A 19,162-nucleotide genomic window follows, 5' to 3' on the forward strand; every position below is an offset into this window, starting at 1 on the left:
CACCCAATATGGATGCTGGGAACCACCTTCAGGTCCTCTGTAGGAGCAGTATATGCAGTCACTGCTCTCCAGCTCTTGAATGTAAATCATGAAGGGTCCCTAAGCATTACAGGAGAGCTTCAGGTATCACTTCTTATTAGCCATTATATTGTCTTCATCTGGCTAAATCCACAGATATTTTTGCTTCACCCCTAATATAAGAAAATAAAGTAGCAACAATCCCTAAGTTAAACAGAGAAGGGAGTGGAGTTTGGAGGAGTAGGAGACTTCCGGGAGTTTTATTAGACCCTTTCATGGACTACCTGTTTGTTTTCTCAAGGAGGGTAGGATTGTTTCTTATCATGTACCAAATGTAAATACAGGCAGATGGAACAAAGGTCCTGATGTGGAGTCCATTTGAGGCTCAAGATGTGGATCAGTGGAAGATCATTTGCGTAGCTTGTAAGAAGTCTTGGGTTTTAAGCTCAGCACACTGAAGGACAGATACACACACACACACACACACACACACACACACACACACACACACACACACACCCTATAATCCAAATGTCAAATTAGTGGAATTGAAACCAGAGAAGAGCTTTATTTAATCTAGCATCAGTCTCTGATCAGGGATCTTTTACTTTGAGAAGAAGGCTGTGCATCTTAAAGAGGAAAGTTAATTGGAAAGTAAGCTATTGAAAGTGTTGTAGAAGTTCCAATATGTTCTCTGGATATGACCATGGGTATATCCATGAAGGAGCTACATATATGGTTCTCATTCATTCATATGAATATATATATATATAGCATAAGTATGTATATGTGTAAAACATAAGTATTACATAGAATTATATACATATAAAGTTGTTAATATTGTGACCCGCCCCTTGGTACCTCCCTGTGTCCTGATGGAAAAGCTTCATTTTAAGGAAGAACTCCTCCCCTTCCTCTCTCTCTCTCTTCTGCTTTTCCTCCCATGAGGTGTGCACCCTCGACCCCTTTCTCTTCCTCTCTCTTCTCCTTCCTATCTCTCTCTTCGCCTCTCTCTTATAATAAACCATTTCCGCACGGATGCAGCGTCTGGGTCGTGAATGACTCTTCCCTCCCCAGACTCGCATGGCTTGAGTCACCCGCCAGCCCGCCGCTGCGTCTGTTCAGCATGCCATGCCGGCATGTTTCCTGCACACGCGGGATACCCTCAGGGTCCCCTGTGCAATATATCCTAACGGAAGGTTTAGAGTTGGCTTTATGAGGGCAGGTAAGCTGGCACAGCAGATGAGAGGGCTTGCTGCACGAACGTGAGGACCCGAGTTCAAATCCCCAGAAGTCATGGAAAAGCAAGGCACGGTCAATAGTGAGAAATGATTTTCTAACGAAGGGTCGACAAGTGTAGCTAGAGTTTTCCTGCCTGGCCCACAGTCAGGACAAATCTTTGTCACCCACCAGTCCCACAGCTGTCAGACCCGACCAAGTAAACACAGAGACTTGTATTGCTTACAAACTGTATGGCCGTGGCAGGCTTCTTGCTAACTGTTCTTATAGCTTAAATTAATCCATTTCCACAAATCTATACCTTGCCACGTGGCTCGTGGCTTACCGGCATCTTCACATGCTGCTTGTCCTGGCAGTGGCTGGCAGTGACTCCTTCTGCCTTCCTGTTCTTTCTTTTCTCCTCTCTGTTAGTCCCGCCTATACTTCCTGCCTAGCCACTGGCCAATCAGTGTTTTATTTACTGACCAATCAGAGCAACAGACAAGTCCATTAATCTCCCTGACCTTGTAAAATTTTTATAAAAAATCTACTCCCCCCTCCCCCCCATTCCCCATCCCCCACCCCCACACCCCCACACCCCCCACACCCCCACACCCCCACCACTAGGACCGAACCCAGGGTCTTGCACTTACTTGCTAGGCAAGTACTCTACCACTGAGCTAAATCCCCAACCCTAAAAATCTTTTTTTTAAATGTTTTTAATGTATGCAGCTGTGCTTGAGCATATGTATGTGCACCATACACATGCAGGAGCCCAAAGAGATCAGAAGAGGCATTGGAGCCCCTGGGACTGAGCTGCCATGTGGGTACGGTCAACCAGATCCGGGTCCTCTGCAAGAGTAGTGAGTGATGACTGTAGAGTCTTCTCTCCAGCCCCTTATGCTGATTTTTCAATCTTCTCCATACAGTAAAACTTTTGTAAAATACCCACACTCTCCCAAACACCCACATACCGACAGGGAGTGAGGACTTTTTTTTTTTAACAGTTTTTCAAGACAGTGTTTTTCCTTTGGAGCCTGCCCTGGAACTCACTCTGTAGCCCAGGCTGGCCTCTAACTCACAGAGATCCCCCTGCCTCTGTCTCCCAAGTGCTGGGATTAAAGGCCTGTGCCACCCTGCCCTGAAAGAAAGGACTTTTGAAGTCTGTAAATTCCTATTTCAAATTGTGGAGAAATAAGTCAGTTGGACCAGTCTGCTCCTGGTCCAGTTGGAGGCTGGGGGATGGCAGGCAACATGTTAGCCAGCTCTTGAAGGAAGTGCCGACATGCTCAAGTAAAGAAGTGAGAGAAGCTGTCTGTGCTGGTGCACACCTTTAACCCCAGGACTCCAGAGGCAGAGGCAAAAGGATCTTTGTAAGTTCAAGGCCAGGCGAGTCTACATATCAAATTTCAGGTCAGGCAGGGCTGCATGGCAAGACCCTGTCTCCAAAATCAATTGTAGCCTCAGGTCTAGTGGTATATACTACATCCGCAGCACTTGGAAGGCAGACACGTGCAGATTAGGAATGCAAGGCTCTCCTCAGCTCTATGGTGAGTTCAAAGACAGACTAGGCTCTCTTTTAAAGAAAATAAACAAATTACATTGAGGGCCTACTGTGAACAAACCATTTTCTGGAGTTTGGGTGCTGGGATATATAAAAAATCTTAAGTATGCATTTTGAATTTGTTGGGTTTTTAATTTATTATTCTCTCATACTTTACATCCTGACCACAGTTTCCTCTCCCTCCACTCCTCCAAGCCCCTCCCCACTCCTGCAGATCCACCCCTCCTCTGTTTCCCTTCAGAAAAGAGCAGGCCTCCCAGAGATATCAACCGAACATGGCCTAGCAAGATACAATAAGGTTAGAGACAAGCCCTCTTATCAAGGCAAAGTGAGGCAACCTGATAGGAAAAAAAGGATCCTAGGAGCAGGCAAAAGAATCAGAGACACCCCTCTCCCACTGTTAGGAATTCCCACAAGAACACCAAGCTAACAACCATAACATATATGCAGAGGACCTAGGTCCGACCCATCAGGCTCTGTGGTTGCCACCTCTGTGAGCCCCCAGAACCCTGCTTAGCTGATTCTGTGGGCCGTGTTCTCCTCGTGTCCTCGACCCCTGTGAATATGAAGATATAGGGCATCTCTTAACTGATTCTTCCTCCCTCTTCTCCTGAGGGATGCCTTATTTGATTTGTTTTCCTTTCTTTTACCCTTTGTTGATCAGGACAAAATCCAGCCTCCTGTTGGGTCTGGAGAGATGCCTTTGTAGGAAAAACTGTAGGACTGTGGATAACAGCTCATCAGTGGGGTGACTACCTAGCATGAGTAAGGCTTGTGTTTGTTTCCTAGCATCATGAAAGAAGAGAGAGAGAGAGAGAGAGAGAGAGAGAGAGAGAGAGAGAGAGAGAGAGAGAGAGAGAGGAATGAATTTGTAGGGAATGTATTAAGGAGAAATATAGACCATTTTTTAAAAGATTTATTATGTACACAGTGTTCTGTCTGCACGTATGACTGCAGGCCAGAAGAGGGCACCAGATCTTATTATAGATGGTTGTGAGCCACCATGTGGTTGCTGGGAATTGAACTCAGGACCTCTGGAAGAGCAGCCAGTGCTCTTAACCTCTGAGCCATCTCTCCAGCCCCCAAGACCATTTTTTACTAGTATCGAGGGCCTAGGAATCAGACACCCTGACAGGCAGACAGATAGGGAGAGGGGCCATGGCTAGGCAATAAAGGGGTGAACTTCCAAGATGGCTGGCTGCTTCTTCACCTGATCTGAGACAAAAGCCTGGCAGCTTAAAACAAAGGCCTTGTGGGCTTTTTCTCCTGCCAGTAAGGTCCCTCCTGATGGTCTGGTTCAATAAGTTCAAGGCCAGATCAGAACATGTTTGCACAGCAGTTGTGGGCCAGTCAGCCGTCCAGTCTTTCTTCAAGCTGACCTAAAGTGGAGGAGGAAGAACCTTCAATGTTGTGTGACAAATAAAGCTTGCTTGGAGTCAGAGGGCGGAGCCAGCCACTAGCTGACTAAAATTAACCATAGAGTGTTGGAGGACTGTAGACAGAGAGGAGACAGGAAGTAGTAAGGTAAGGCTGAGGATCTCAGCCCTTTGGGACCGAGGAACAGTAGAGATAGGAAGCAGCTGGTGGCTCTTCCCTGCTTCTCTGATCTTTAGGTTCTTACCCTGATATCTGACTCCCAATTTTTTATTGATGAAGATTAACTAGATTAATGCTTCATTTCAGAAACTTTAAAAGGCCCAGCCCTCACCACTTTGGTTTCCTGAATCTCAGCTCAGTTTTGCAGAGCGTCTTTTCTCTGTACCCCCAATGTGTTTGCTCACTCCCTTAATAAAAACCTTTTACTGGATGATTCTGTTTGCTATGTTTAAGAATTTCCCTGTAGCAGCCTTTAATCCCAGCACTTGGGAGGCACAGGCAGGTGGATCTTTGAGTTCGAGGCCAGCCTGGTCTACAGAGTGAGATCCAGGACAGCAAGAGCTACACAGAGAAACCCTGTCTTGAAAAAACAAAACAACAAAGAATTTCCCTGTTGCTACTGATACCTGATTCATTGGAGATGTTTCCTGCCTGTTAATTCTTTAACTTGGCAGAGAAAATAAACCCAATCAATACCTGCAGACTAAGATGCCTAGAAGGTAATAGTATGAGCCTAATCAGTGGCCTGAGGCTTAACAGTAGGGCAGCTTGTTGAATGAGACAAAAAGAAATAAAAAAGGAAAGGGCGTGAATGGTCCAGGGTTTTGGCACCTGTGAATAAAACAGGGGGGAAAAAAAAGACATGATTGCTCCTAAGTATGTCGGAGGAGAAAGTTTAGTATAGATATGTGGGAGACCATAGCCATTGGCAGGGACATCTGAGCGAGTCCAGAGTGGACATGACCAGGTTGAGCTGTGCCATGTGGAGCACGCTGGAGGGGAAGAGAGAGGGGAGAGGGGAACCAGGTGCCACAGTCAGGAGGCCCAAAGGCACAAAGAGAGCGGTAACCAACATGATTTGATGATCTAGGGATGAGCAGTCCAGCGCCCCCGGAGCTGGAGAGTTCAGGGTAGGGGGTGAGTTAGTCAAGCCAGGAGGGCTCTGTAACAGGTAGGGACTGAGGGATACAGGGAGAACGTGGCAGTCAAGGCCACTTTGATGTGTTAAATATGCACAATTATGATATGTGTTATAGAAGAGTTTTGGTAACAGGCTTCAAATGTAGTTTTATTTAATGTTCACTAGTTCTTAAAAATTCTGGCACACCCCTGAAAGATTCAACCACAAACAGTGCAGATTTGGGGGGTCTGAGGGATTTGTTGAAGACACTCCAGTGGGCAGAGACCAATGTTGAGCACTCTTCAGACAGGCCAGTTCTCAGTCTGCAGCTTCGAGGAAACCTTCCCAAACTGGACCTTCATGGTGGGGTAAGAAATACCAAACATGAGTTTTTTCTATCAAATACTATAAAACCTGTGTTTACAACAAAGAATTCAAATCTTTTTATCTCTCTCACCTTGTAAAACCTTTTATGCAAAAGTTTTAAATCCCCCCACCACCAGGTAAAAACTCTGTTTACATAAAGGCTTCTTATGTTCCTGGAACTTGAGAGCCTGAAGCAGTGACCCTCCCCCTCCTTTGGTTCCTTTGCACCGATCTCTAAAGACTGAGAGATCAGCCCCGAGCCAATGTGAAAAGGGCACAGTCATCACCTATTTTATTTGGAGCCCACCCACTTGATCTAAGTTTTGCCTCATTAAGACACTTCAATCAGGGTTGGGGAGATGGCTCAGTGATTAAGAGCACTTGCTGCTCTTCCAGAGGTCCCAAATCCCAATTCCCAGCAACTACCCTGTGGCTCACAACCACCTGTCATGAGATCTGGCGCCCTCTTCTGGTCTACAGGCATACATGCAGGCAGAACACTGTATACATAGTAAATAAATCTTTTTTAAAAAAGGAAAAAAGACATTTCAATCAGAGTGTTAATCACATTCTTTGACACCAGACCGTATTTCTAACAGTACTGGAAGAACCCCACATGGTGTACTTAGAAGCCAACCAACTCCCACTGCAAGGATCAGCAGATGATAGACAGGAGATGGAAGTAGCCAAAAACATTTAAAAAAAACCTTAGACTAAGAAAATCTGGTGCAGGCGCTACAGAGCCCCCATGAGGCTGTTTGCTTGGCATAACTTTTTCTTCTTTTTCTTTCTTCTGGTCCTTACATTTTGAACTTCCTTACTCTTTCTCTGGAGGCACCTCTCAGCTTTGCCATGAGACTGCTAGTCTGGACTTCTGAGTTCCACTGTGAAACATGCCAACTTAATTCAAAAGGCATGGTTTTCTCTCTTCTTGCCTGCCTGGAGGTTTTCTTCTAAATTTTATTTTGTTTTGTTTTGAGACAGGGTTTCTCTGTGTAGTTTTGGTGCCTGTCCTGGATCTAGTTCTATAGCCCAGGCTGACCTCGAACTCATAGAGATCCACCTGGCTCTGTCTCCCTAGTGCTGGGATTAAAGGCGTGTGCCACCACTGCCCGGCCTCTTTGAAATTCCAATAAAATTATCTTTGAACTTTGTTCTGTCTGTTCTTAAATCCTACAAAAGGGGACCCTAACTTCCCGAGTAATATGTCAACCATGAAGGGATTCCCCCAAATTTCCGGTATCAAAATGATCATACCCAAAGGATTAAAATGCAAAAAAAAACCCAAAAAACAAAAAAACACTATACATTTCAAATGACCTTTCTTCAACTAGTGCATTGCAAAGGCAAAAACATGAAGGAAAAGGCCTCTTAAGAGACACTAAACTAGCCGGGCGGTGGTGGCGCACGCCTTTAATCCCAGCACTCGGGAGGCAGAGCCAGGCGGATCTCTGTGAGTTCGAGGCCAGCCTGGTCTACAAAGTGAGTTCCAGGAAAGGCGCAAAACTACAGAGAAACCCTGTCTCAGAAAACCAAAAAAAAAAAAGAAAAAAAAAAAGAGACACTAAACTGAGGCTGGAGAAATTGCTCAACACTGAAGAGCACTGGCTGCTTTCCCAGAAAACCTGGGTTCTTCCCAGTTCCCACACAGCAGCTCACAGCTGTCTGCAATCCAGTCCACGATACCCTCTTCTGGCCTCTAAGGGTACTTCATGCACATGGTACAGACATGCAGGCTAAACACGCCTACACATAAAAATAAGTAAATCTTGACAAGAAAGATAATAAACTAATATACTCTATGGAGGAGATCGATTAATTACTGATTTAAATTTTTAATTTTAAAGGTTTTACTTTTGGGCCAGGCATGATGGCACATATCTTTAATCTCAGCATTTGGGAGGCAGAGGCAGGGAAATCTTTGAGAGTTCAAAGCCAGCCTAGTCTACATAATAAGCAAGTTCCAAGCCAGCCAGCTTGCTCTACAGAGCGAGTTCCAGGACAGCCAGGGCCACACAGAGAAACCCTGTCTGGAAAAAACAAAACAACACAAAAAACAAAAAAAGAGCTCCAAGTTGATATTCAAGATACTAAGAAAGTATTGGTATTTTTATAGTTTGTATGTAATTTTTACCTTGTAGAAATATATAGTGCTGTGTTAAAAGAAAAAAGGGCCCATGTTTGCTTCTAAATCTTCTAGCTATAGGAGACTTGGTGGTAAGCTACTGTTGTTGGTTATTTTTGCTCTTATGGGGGGCCTGCCACCCAGCTCCCAAATAAATCACATATTCAGGCTTATTCTTTTTTTGGGGGGAGGGGGAGCTGAGGACCGAACCCAGGACCATGTGGTTGCTAGGCAAGCACTCTACCAATGAGCTAAGTCCCCAACCCCCAGGCTTTCCTTAACTTAAATTAACCCATCTGTCTTTTCCCTTTCTCTATTCTTGTATAACTTTTCTTTCCTTCTTATTCCGTGTCTGGCTGGGTGGTTGGGTGGCTGGGTAGTTGGGTGGCTGGGTGGCTATGTGGTTGGGTAGTTGGGTGGCTGGGTGGCTGGGTAGTTGGGTGGCTGGGTGGTTGGGTAGTTGGGTGGCTGTCCCCTAGGGTCCTCTCCCTCCCTCTCTCGTTTCTTCCTCCTACTTCCCTGATTTTTCTATCTATTCTCTCTCCCTGCCAACCCTGCCTATCCTTTCTCCTGCCTGATATTGACCGTTCAGCTCTTTATTAGACGATTAGGTAGGTGTTGTAGGCAGGCACAGTAACACAGCTTCACAGGGTTAAACAAATGCAACATAAACAAAAGTAACACACTTTTAAATAATGTTCCCCAACAAGCTACCATGTGGGTGCTGGGAATTGAACCCTAGTCTTCTGCAAGAGTAGTAAACTCTTAACAATGAGCTGTTCTCCAGTCCCTAAGAAAATTTTAAAGGCCTTGACTCAGCCAAGAGAGTGGGATATATTGTGACACTTGTTTTCAGCAGACTAAGAATAAACACACACTGCATTCCTGAAGTTCCCACACCAATCCAGGCCGGGGCATAAACATTTGATTAATAGTATTGTGTGGCAACCATGGGCCTGTAAGGTGTGGCTGTGGCTGTAGCTTACACCACCCTTTCAACACTGATCATTAATATCTGTCACACTGATGCTTCACACCTGCTTCCAGCTAGGCTGGTGAGATGATATTTTGCAAGAATATACCTACATAGCCATCAAATTACAAAACTCTTTGGCCAAGATTCTAGTTTGGGCTGTCTGATTCACCAAAGCATTCTGATTTGAAAGAGAAACTGCATCTGGCTCCACACCTCACACAGAGTAGGCAAGGGGCCTGGCGTGGCTACTCCGGAGTCCTTACAGAGAGGGAGCCTTTGCAGTGATGACATCCTTACTTTCCTGCAGAAGCTGGAGACAGGCACGTAGAGTAATTTGAGCAAATCCAGGCTTCTTCAGCTATTGGTATAGTTTGGTAGGGGTGTCTTCCAAGGGCCTCTATGCATCAAAAGCTTGGTCTTCTGATCCACAGCATAAGGAGGTGTGGAACCTTTAAAGGAGTTGAGCCTAGTTAGCTGGGCTGTGGCCCTTTAATCTCAGCACTTGGGAGGCAGAGGGCAGGGGCAGGTGGATCTCTGAGTTTGAGGCCAGCCTGGTCTACAGAGTGAGTTCCAGGACAGCCAGGGCTACACAGAGAAAGCCCATCTTAAAAAAAAAAAAAGTTGAGCCTATCGAGAGATTAGTCTATTGTGGGTGTGTCCTCAGTAAGGACTGGTGGGATGTTCCTGTAACGTGATTTGTCTCCACTCTGGCACAAAAGCAATGGGAACAAACTAACCAGGGAGTGTTGCTGTGGGATGGTCTGTATGTCAAATGTGTTGCTGATTGGTCAATAAATAAATCACTGATTGGCCCGTGGCCAGGCAGGAAGTGTAGGCGGGACAAGGAGGAGAATAAAGCTGGGAAGTGGAAGGCTGAGTGAGGGAGACACTGCCAGCCGCCATCAGGACAAGGAAGATGTAAAGTACCGGTAAGCCACAAGCCACGTGGCAAGGTATAGATTAATAGAAATGGATTAATTTAAGCTGTAAGAACAGTTAGCAAGAAGCCTGCCACGGCCATACAGTTTGTAACCAATATAAGTCTCTGTGATTACTTGGTCGGGTTTGAGTGGCTGTGGGACTGGCAGGAGAGAGAGATTTGTCCTGACTGTGGGCCAGGCAGGAAAACTCAAGCTACAGAGTGTAGCTTCCAACACTGCAAACCAAAATAAACTATTCTAACGCGATGAATCCATAGGATTCTGGTTAAGGAGTATTAGGGAAATTCGTTGGGGAAAATTGAGGGAATACACTCACGAATACAGAACGGAGCAGACAGTAGAAGTCATCTTCTGATCTGACTGGGAGGGAATCCGCCTGGCAGTTTGACCGCAGCAGGCAGCAGGGTACGGGGTTCATGACCCCTCTCCCTTTACTTTTAAGAGGTCACAGACAACAGGCAAGAAGCAACACCTCCTTCGGGCCCTATAGCCCAAGGTCATGGGCGGAGCAAATACCACTACATTTCCCCTTTTTGTCTAAAGAAGACGGTTTGACACTTAATGCAAACTATATACAATAAAAATGATTATCAAGTATTGTTCAGGAAAAACAAAGGGTAATAACATAAACAAAAATGGAACTACAGCCAACAAAAACAACATCAAACAAGAAAGACATGCTGAATGTCCAGAAAAGCCCAGAGCATCAGTAAATGGCAAATTACCAAGATTACACCAATAGCTGTTCTATCCTGAAGATTCTAATTCTAGTACTTAATATGTTCTAGCTAAGATACCAGAAGATTGTAACTGTAACTATCTAGTCTTCAACTCCATCAAAGACCTGAGAAGGAACATAATAATACCTGAGAAAACAGAAAATGCAAGCAAGCAATTTCCAAAATTCTTGTGAGAATGGACAGAGGCAGCTGGTAGCCTAGAAAGTCACCTAAAGTTTCTCCGCATTGTTGGGGCATCCAGTTTGGCTAAAGGCCTTGAATATCTGACAGACCATTTTGAGAAGCAAGAATTTTGAAAGACTATCTTACCCTGTCTTGACAAGTTCAGTAGTTGCTTTTCCTTGTGTCCTGCTTGTCTGGAAAGGACAGTGTTCATACTGTCAGCAGTTATGGCAAGGGCAGTTCTCTGTCCAGCAGGCCACTTTGTGCCAAGAAGACAAACTTTCAAATGGAAATGTTTGAGAAGTCCAACATTCTCTCTGGATCAGATCAGTGCTGCCAGGAGCAATCGTGTCTCATGTCAACAGAATTCTAAGTTATCAAAACATTTCAATTCCATGTTCTCTAGGTCTATGAAGTGTTTGAAGATTACCTATTTATCTGACATGTTTCTGTAAATCTGGAGAACCTAACTAACATAACTATGGAAGTGACACTCATGGGTGACTATTAATCTATGAGTCTTATCTACCTAAATAACCTAAGGACTAAGACTTTACATATCAAGGTAAACTGTCTGTAAACAGATGTACAGTATAAGGACAATGACCTAAAAATTGTGACAATACACAAAATATCTTAAACAGAGGTAGAAATGTATAGTGCAATATGCAGTATGACAACAATATCTTTAATGTGTATCAATACACAAAATATCCTAAACAGAGGTAGAACATACATATAGTGTAACAAATATAATTTCACATTTGTATCAATATACAAAATATTAATAATTTTTTTCCGGAGACAGGGTTTCTCTGTGTAGTTTTGGTGCCTGTCCTGGAACTCGCTCTGTAGACCAGGCTGGCCTTGAACTCAGATATCTGCCTGGGTCTGCCTCCCATGTGCTGGGATCGAAGGCGTGTGCCACCATCAGTCACCCGGCTACAAAATATTTCAAACAAATAGGAATACATGTACAATACAACAATTATAGTTTTGTATTTGTAACAATATACAGATTATCTTAAATAGGAATATAAGAGTAGTTTACATTTGTATCAAACATACAAGAATCCATATCAGTGCAAATTATCCAAGGCTGATAGTTAGCTAAATCAGTTTACTAGCAGATACAATGATCTACCTTAATATACTATACCTGAGTATACTGAGAACACTGAGTGTAAATTTTATTGTTCCACGCCCAACCCTATAACCATCCATCCACAACTCTGAGAAAAATGAAACTTTTGGGAAGGGGCATCGTTTTCTTAGAATTGCTTCCTGCAGTTTAGGGGGCAAGTGTATCTCTGTGGGGTCCTGTAAGAAAGCTTAGATAGTTAGGTCTCAATAGGGCTAGCTGTAGAGTCTGCAGCCAGTCTTAGAGTGATGGGTAAGATTGTCTAAGATTCTGGCTAAAAGTGTACTATGATGGACCATCTCATCTTGGAACTGTCCTGAAGAGTTCCCATTTCAAAGCTGATCATTGAGTACTGTTTTTTGGTTCAATGACATCATTATGGACTGGGTAGAGTCATTTTTGTGAGGCCCCATCTTCCTTCTGGAGACTTCAGGGATTGCTATTGGAAAGATTTTTTTTTTCACTGTGGAAAACTTGAACATTATTAATATCAAAATGGAAAGTTTGGATATAAAGATTACATGACATGTGAAGAAGGATTCCCAGAAATCAAGAATAAGCATGGAGAAAAATAGAATCTTGACAACAATGGTCCCTAGATTATTGGTTTTCTTCTGTCTCACACCAGTTGGCTTTTCTGATATGAGACACAATCTCCTAATTTTTTCTTTTAGCAACATGCTTGGGGTTAGAGAAGGAGAGAGTCACATTCCAGCTTGATTTATAATTGGGACCACAACTATTCTAGAGTTAAAGAGATATTGATGTTAAGCAGTGAGATATTACCCTGTAGAGTATATTAGTGCCAATAGGTCCTTCTTTTATGCCTTATGATTTCTTGAAGATGGGAATTTCTATTATCATGTAAAGACAAAAACCAGAACCCTGCCCTGACCCTGGTTTGTTGAGTTTTTCTTACAACTTGTAGAGTTATCACATGGGTGGATGAGCTATTACTTCTCATCAAGGTGTTTCTCCTGTTCAAAGTGAATTTTTATTACTTTTGTTGGTATCCACAGATTTTCTTTTCCTGCAGAAACAAAAGCAAAACCCCTTCCCCAATGTAGGATGTAACACAAACCTTAAAAGGTCTTATTAATAAAAACAAACCGGGAGCCAGGTATTGGGGTGAACCCTGAAAGGTCAGAGAAGCAGAACAGGCCACAGCTAATCTCACCTCACCAACTTCTCAGCCGATCCTCTTTCCTCAACTGGAAGCCTCTGAGTCCTCATCCAAATGGAACTCAGCTGAACTGAGAATAGAAAGGGGAAATATGGTGATATTTTATTGCACTGAAATGTGATTTCATTTGTATGTTAATAAAGTTGCCTGGAGATCAGAGGTCATAGTCATTTAGCAGAAGTCCGGCAGTGGTAGCACACTCCCTTAATCTAATCACATGGCAGGCAGCGTCTCTTGTGTTTTCAAGGACACAGCCAAGCATGGTGACACACCTTTAATCCTTTAATCCTTTAATCCCAGTATCAACCATAGAGATTTGGAGGTCTGTATAGACAGGCAGTGACAAGGAGGTCATGTGGTTGAGTTTAGAGCCAATGAGAAGGCAGAACAGAAAGGCAATAAAAAGACAGGACACAGGAAGAAGGTCTCTCTGTAGAAGCAAGGGCAGCGAGGCGGTGAGCGGGAAGCTAAAGGCTATTCGCTAGTGCTCTGATCTTTTAACTCTGTATTTGGCTCGGAGTATCTTATTTAATAAGACCGTTTAGAATTTCCTCTACAGCCATCCCCTAGCCCCAAAGCTAGAGAAACCCTGTCTAGAAAACAACAACAAAGGGCCCCAGTGGCTGAACGGACATGCAAATGGCTCTCAGGATGAAGGCTGAGCAGGAGCCAAGCAGGCGGCGGTTGCCACACCGGACAGATGACTGGCTGGCGACCCTGGAGGTGAAGCAGGAGCCTCTGAGCCCCGAACCTGTCGCGCACCGCCTGCCCGACGCCCCAGCTTCCGCTAGCTCGCGCGGGTCCCCAGGCAAAAGGAAAAACCAGTCCTCCGGGAGAAGAAGCCAGTCTTCCCAGACCAAGAGAAGCCGGAGTTCCCACTACTCCGCGGTCAGAGAGAAGCAGGAGCGTGAGGACCATCCACGGGGAGGTCCAGAGCATCGGCAGCACCAGCAGCCATCAGAACGGTTGCAGAGGAGAGCTGGGAGCAGAGAGCGAGACCAGCACCAGGGTCGTTCCCGCCAAAGGAGGAGCTGGGATGAGAGGCCTGGGCAGGGTCGCGATGGAGACAGCCAGAAGCTGCAGGCCCAGGAAGAAGAGAGGGCCTTTCAGAATGCCATGCACCGCCAGGAGCATGGTCAGCAGAAGGAAGGTGCTGGCGGTGAGGCTCAGGAGGTGATCCCTCGCCCTGCTGCTAACAGAAGCAAAGAGGTGCCTGTTAAAGAAAAACGAAGCCTTGAACTTTCTGGGACACTTCTTGAGGACACCAATACCTTCCGGGGTGTGGTCATTAAGTACAGCGAACCCCCAGAAGCCCGGATCCCCAAAAAACGGTGGCGTCTCTACCCCTTTAAAAATGACGACTTACTTCCGGTCATGTACATCCACCGGCAGAGTGCTTACCTTCTGGGCCGAGATCGCCTCATCGCCGACATTCCCATCGACCATCCCTCCTGCTCAAAGCAGCATGCAGTCTTCCAGTACCGGCTTGTGGAGCACACGCGTGCTGACGGCACAGTTGGTCTGGCCGTGAAGCCCTACATCATTGACCTTGGCTCCAGCAACGGAACCTTCTTGAACTACGCGCGTATTGAGCCGCAGAGATACTACGAACTGAAGGAAAAGGATGTCCTTAAATTTGGGTTCAGCAGTAGAGAATATGTCTTGCTCCATGAGTCTTCAGACACCTCTGAAGCAGACAGGAAGGAAGATGAGGAGGAGGAGGAGGAGGAGGAGATGGTGTCTCACGGTTAGCAACTGAGAAGCACCCCACACTATTAGAAACCGTTCTGAGTGGAGGCCTTGGGTTGACCCTTAAGCCTTTCCTCCGTTGCTGCCCAGCTGTGTTGCACTATGAGAACTCTCACTTGGTGTTTTGTTGAACTCAGCCCAGCAGCCGCCTGACTGTGGGCGCTATTTTTCAGCACAATGTTGCTGCGGCCCACGCAGCTGGAGCACGAAATCTGGCAAGGGACGCTGAGGTTAAACAGCATTCTATACACCCAGTTCAGTTCGTCAGGGAAGCAGCTCTCTTTATTCCTACCAACATGGGCTTATATACCCCTCTAACAGCAGGAGTCAAGGATACTCTTTATCCGTAGGCAAGCCGGACACTGTTTTCCAAACAGGAAAAACCACAGGGGAACTGATCCCCAGCACCCTCCGGAACCCAACTGCACATTTCTCACACAAACAACTTAACTGGGACAGGACAAAAAAGGGCATTTAAAATTAAGGCAGCAAACTTACTGCTGCCGATATGTCCTCCCTTTTTATTTTTAAAAGGAACACATCAGCTAGAACAGCCTGTGGAAGACCAGATAGCTCCTGCCTTAGGTCACCTATTGCAATCCCCAAACTTACCTGTCATAGGGGGCTGCCCTTATGCCCCCTGCCTTAGGTTGCATGAGGACCACAGGAGTTGCCCGTCTCTGGGTACGAACTGTCCAACATTTGTAACCACACTTGTGCAGATTCAGAGGGTGACATGGCCAAAAGGGCTTGCTTGGTTACCTGTCAGTGTCAAGTGAACTGGCAACGCCATCGGCATAGCAGAAATAACCCAATTCCCAATCTGCCTGCACAGATTAATAAGAGGGAAACAGACCCTGCCCATCTAGTAATCCACCCAGCAGCTTTAGACATTAATGACCATCAGGTCTGCTCATTTACAGGAACAACTCTAGTTTCATTAATCCTTACAATAGCATGTGCTAACTGAATTGTATAGTTCAAAATGTTCCATTCCAAGGCCCTCACAAACAAGCATTAAATTCTGCAACCTTGGCTGATGCATTAAAAGCTGCATGAGGGGTTATACAAACTTCTGACATTCCATTAGCAGATAACATGTGTTGGCGTATCCACAACATATCTATTTGTTCTTGTAACAGTGCTGCTTACTGATTAAGCATCAGAATTCCAAAGTGTAATTGTCCATTTAATGTTTGCTGAATGTCCAAGGCACCAGCCACCCTCTCAGATAATGTGTTGATAACGGCAGCCTGTTGAACAGTCTGAGATAATGCAAGCCCAACAGCTGTAGCAGCAAGAGCAGATGCAGCCACAGCTGCAACAATTGCGGCAGTAATGCCAAAGTCTCTTCCTGTCCTCTTCAGTTGCAGCGGAAACTGATCAGAAGGACTCTCCAGAGGCATCACTGCAAATGCAGGTATTCTCTCAATCACTGCATGGGACCAATTTGCACTCCAGCAATTATTCAAGCTACAATTTAGAACTGAACAGTTTAGTAGTCCCTCCCCTCCCACATCACCATTCCAAACAACAAAAAGGGAAAGGAGCACTTGGAGACCCACAGCATGGGACATGTTGGAACTACCTACAAAGTCTGCCAGAGAAGTATTACTCACCTTTGCACGACGCAATTCCTGTTGTAGTTCCTCTGTCTCTTTTTCTAGCTGCTCCTCCTCCTCTACTAAATCTGAGACACAGGCAAGATCATCTTCCTCATCCATTAAATCTTTCACAAATATCCTTATACGCTCTTTACAGGGGACCTCAACCTCTTCCTTTTCCCCTTTCAAAGATTCATTCATCTCTGCCTCCTGAGCGTTAGCAAATGCTTGCTCGCACTCTGAAAGTTGCTCTTTCACTTTATCAGTCAGAAGAGCATCTTTCCCAATCTGGAATATTCAGACCTCCTCCCGTCAGAAACCAAGGACTTGCTTTAGCTATGGTGTCCACAAATGTGAGTGTGGTCTGGCTTAATTCCTGTTCCTTGCTTACTTAATTCCTGTTCCTTGCTTACTTGACTTAATTCCTGTTCCTCAGTGGCCAACTGAGCTTTTGCAGTAGAATTACCCATGGTACTTACCAATGTTTCAATCCTCCACCCCTCCTTTTAGGGTGAGCCTCCTTCGCTTACCCCTCTTTCCAGGTCTCAGTGGTGACCTCCAGTTGCCACGACCCACGCAGCTGGAGCACGAAATCTGGCGAGGAACGCCGAGGTTAAACAGCACTCTACACACCCAGTTTCAGTTCGTCAGGGAAGCAGCCCTCTTTATTCCTACCAACATGGGTTTATATACCCCTCTAACAGCAGGAGTCAAGGAATGGTTACTCTGTATCCGTAGGCAAGCCGGACACTGTTTTCCAAACAGGAAAAACCACAGGGCAACTGATCCCTAGCACCCTCTGGAACCCAACTGCCCATTTTTCACACAAACAACTTAACTGGGACAGGACAAAAAAGGGCATTTAAAATTAAGGCAGTAAACTTACTGCTGCCGACACAATCTCACCAACGACAGCATGTGGAGTTTTGGACAAAGTGTGTGGCTGTGGTGGGCGCCTTCCGAACTGCTGCACAGGAAACTTAAGCCCTTGGAACGGGGACTGTGGCTTGCTCTCTTTGTACACTTTCTTGGGACCTATATAGTCGTTGAGCTTTGTGGACCAGGAGTTTTGTTCAAGGGACAAACCGCAGAACAGAGAATCTTAGTAAGCTTTGCTTGTCACCAAAACAACCTCCAGCATGTACCAAAGCTTTGACCCGGGTCAGCTCTTGAGTCATAGTCATTTTGCACTTCATTTTTGGGGGTGACAATTTACCTCATGATCTTATTATTGACTGTCGAAGCTAAAAACAGATACTCTGCGATGCCTGTGTAGACGTGGCTGTGTAGGCAGGTCATGACTTTTGAAGTTCCCACCTGGGGCCTTTGTAAATAGAAAGGAAGTCATTACTTACTGTATGTGTGCTCCTAATTGGTGTGTTTCAGAGCTATGTGCTGATCTTCATATGACAGTGTTTTGCGATAGAAATAATACCACATGATGGGCAAGGCCTGTCTGCATTTGCAGAGCAGGGTTTCATCTATATGTATTTTTGAGACTAAAAAATAAAATTTGTAAATAAAAAAAAATTATTTTGTGCATATGAGTGACTTGTACTTTGTGCATGCCTTCGAAGGCCAGAAGAAGGTGCTGGATGCCCTGGAGCTGGAATTAGAGACAGTGTCAGTCACCATGTGGGTGCTGGGAATTGAACCCAGCTTCTGTCTCCCAAGAGCTGGGATGAAAGGTGTATGCCACCTTAGCCAAACCTATTGCCTGGTTTTAATCCCAGCCCTCCAGAGGTAGCAGGTAGATCTCTATGAGTTCAGGGCCAGTCTGATCTACATGCTCTAGGCCAGGCAAGGCAACATAAGGGTACTAAGGGAAACCCTGTCTCCCAAAACAAAACCAAGTGCTGGAGGGAGGGCTCAGTGGCTCCCTGGGATTTATGTAAAGAGCCGGATGTGGTGGCATGCGTTTGAAATCCTAGCAGTCCTTTAGGGAGTTGGGAGGTGGAGACAGGAGACTCGCTCAAGAATCTCTCAGGCCAGCTAGCATGGGGTACACATCTCAGCAGCAGAAACGAGAAAGCATGCCTCAGCCACGTCTAAGGCAAGAACTGTCTCCCCAACGCTCTTCTCTAATCACATGTGCTGTGTCATGCTCATACTCACAAAAACACCATATTATAAAAATAAATACAGTTTTAAAAATTAAAGAAGAAAGAGATAAACTTTGAAGGACATGTGATGGAGAAAATGAAATAAACGGGAGAGCATTTACCTATGGAGAACCACACTGAGTCGGAGAACTAAGAAAAACAAACAAACAAATGTGTATGAATGCTGGTGCGCTCCAGAGCACATGCATATTGGAGGCCAGAGGATGATGTAGAGTACCCTTGCCTTGGCGCTACCTACTTTAAAAAAAAATTGAGCCAGGCGGTGGTGGCGCACGCCTTTAATCCCAGCACTCGGGAGGCAGAGCCAGGCGGATCTCTGTGAGTTCGAGGCCAGCCTGGTCTCCAAATCGAGTTCCAGGAAAGGTGCAAAGCTACACAGAGAAACCCTGTCTCGAAAAACAAAACCAAAAAAAAAAACAAAACAAAAAAATTGAGACAGGGTCTCAGTAGGCTTGGCTGGCTGCCTAGGAGCTCCTGGGATCTGCCTGTCTCCACACACTTAGCCCTGGGATGACAAGCACACACGACCACACTTGCTTTTATTATTATTTAGTGGTCGATAATTAATTATTAGTGTGTGTGTGTGTTGTGTGTGCCACAGTGCACATGCAGAGGTCAGAGAATCATCCACAGCAGTTCTCCCCTGTTGTGGGATCCTCAAGCTTATAGTGAGTACTTTTATCTGCTGAGCCAGCTTGCTGAGCTACCTTGGCATTGTTAAAATATGGGTCCTGAGGACTGAACATCAGTTACTC

At 45.3% G+C, this 19,162-nt stretch overlaps 1 protein-coding gene across 1 annotated transcript; it reads left to right on the forward strand.

Moving 5' to 3' along the window:
- Positions 1-8,302: 8,302 nt before the first annotated feature.
- On the forward strand, positions 8,303-18,646 carry LOC128108467 (smad nuclear interacting protein 1-like). The gene has a single exon (XM_052735006.1). It carries the CDS (start codon positions 13,565-13,567, stop codon positions 14,681-14,683), a length of 1,119 nt encoding a protein of 372 aa, XP_052590966.1. The 5' UTR covers positions 8,303-13,564; the 3' UTR covers positions 14,684-18,646.
- Positions 18,647-19,162: the final 516 nt, after the last annotated feature.

Source organism: Peromyscus californicus, unplaced genomic scaffold, assembly GCF_007827085.1.
Source record: "Peromyscus californicus insignis strain IS unplaced genomic scaffold, ASM782708v3 Scaffold_13__1_contigs__length_99412109, whole genome shotgun sequence".
NCBI lineage: Eukaryota > Metazoa > Chordata > Mammalia > Rodentia > Cricetidae > Peromyscus > Peromyscus californicus.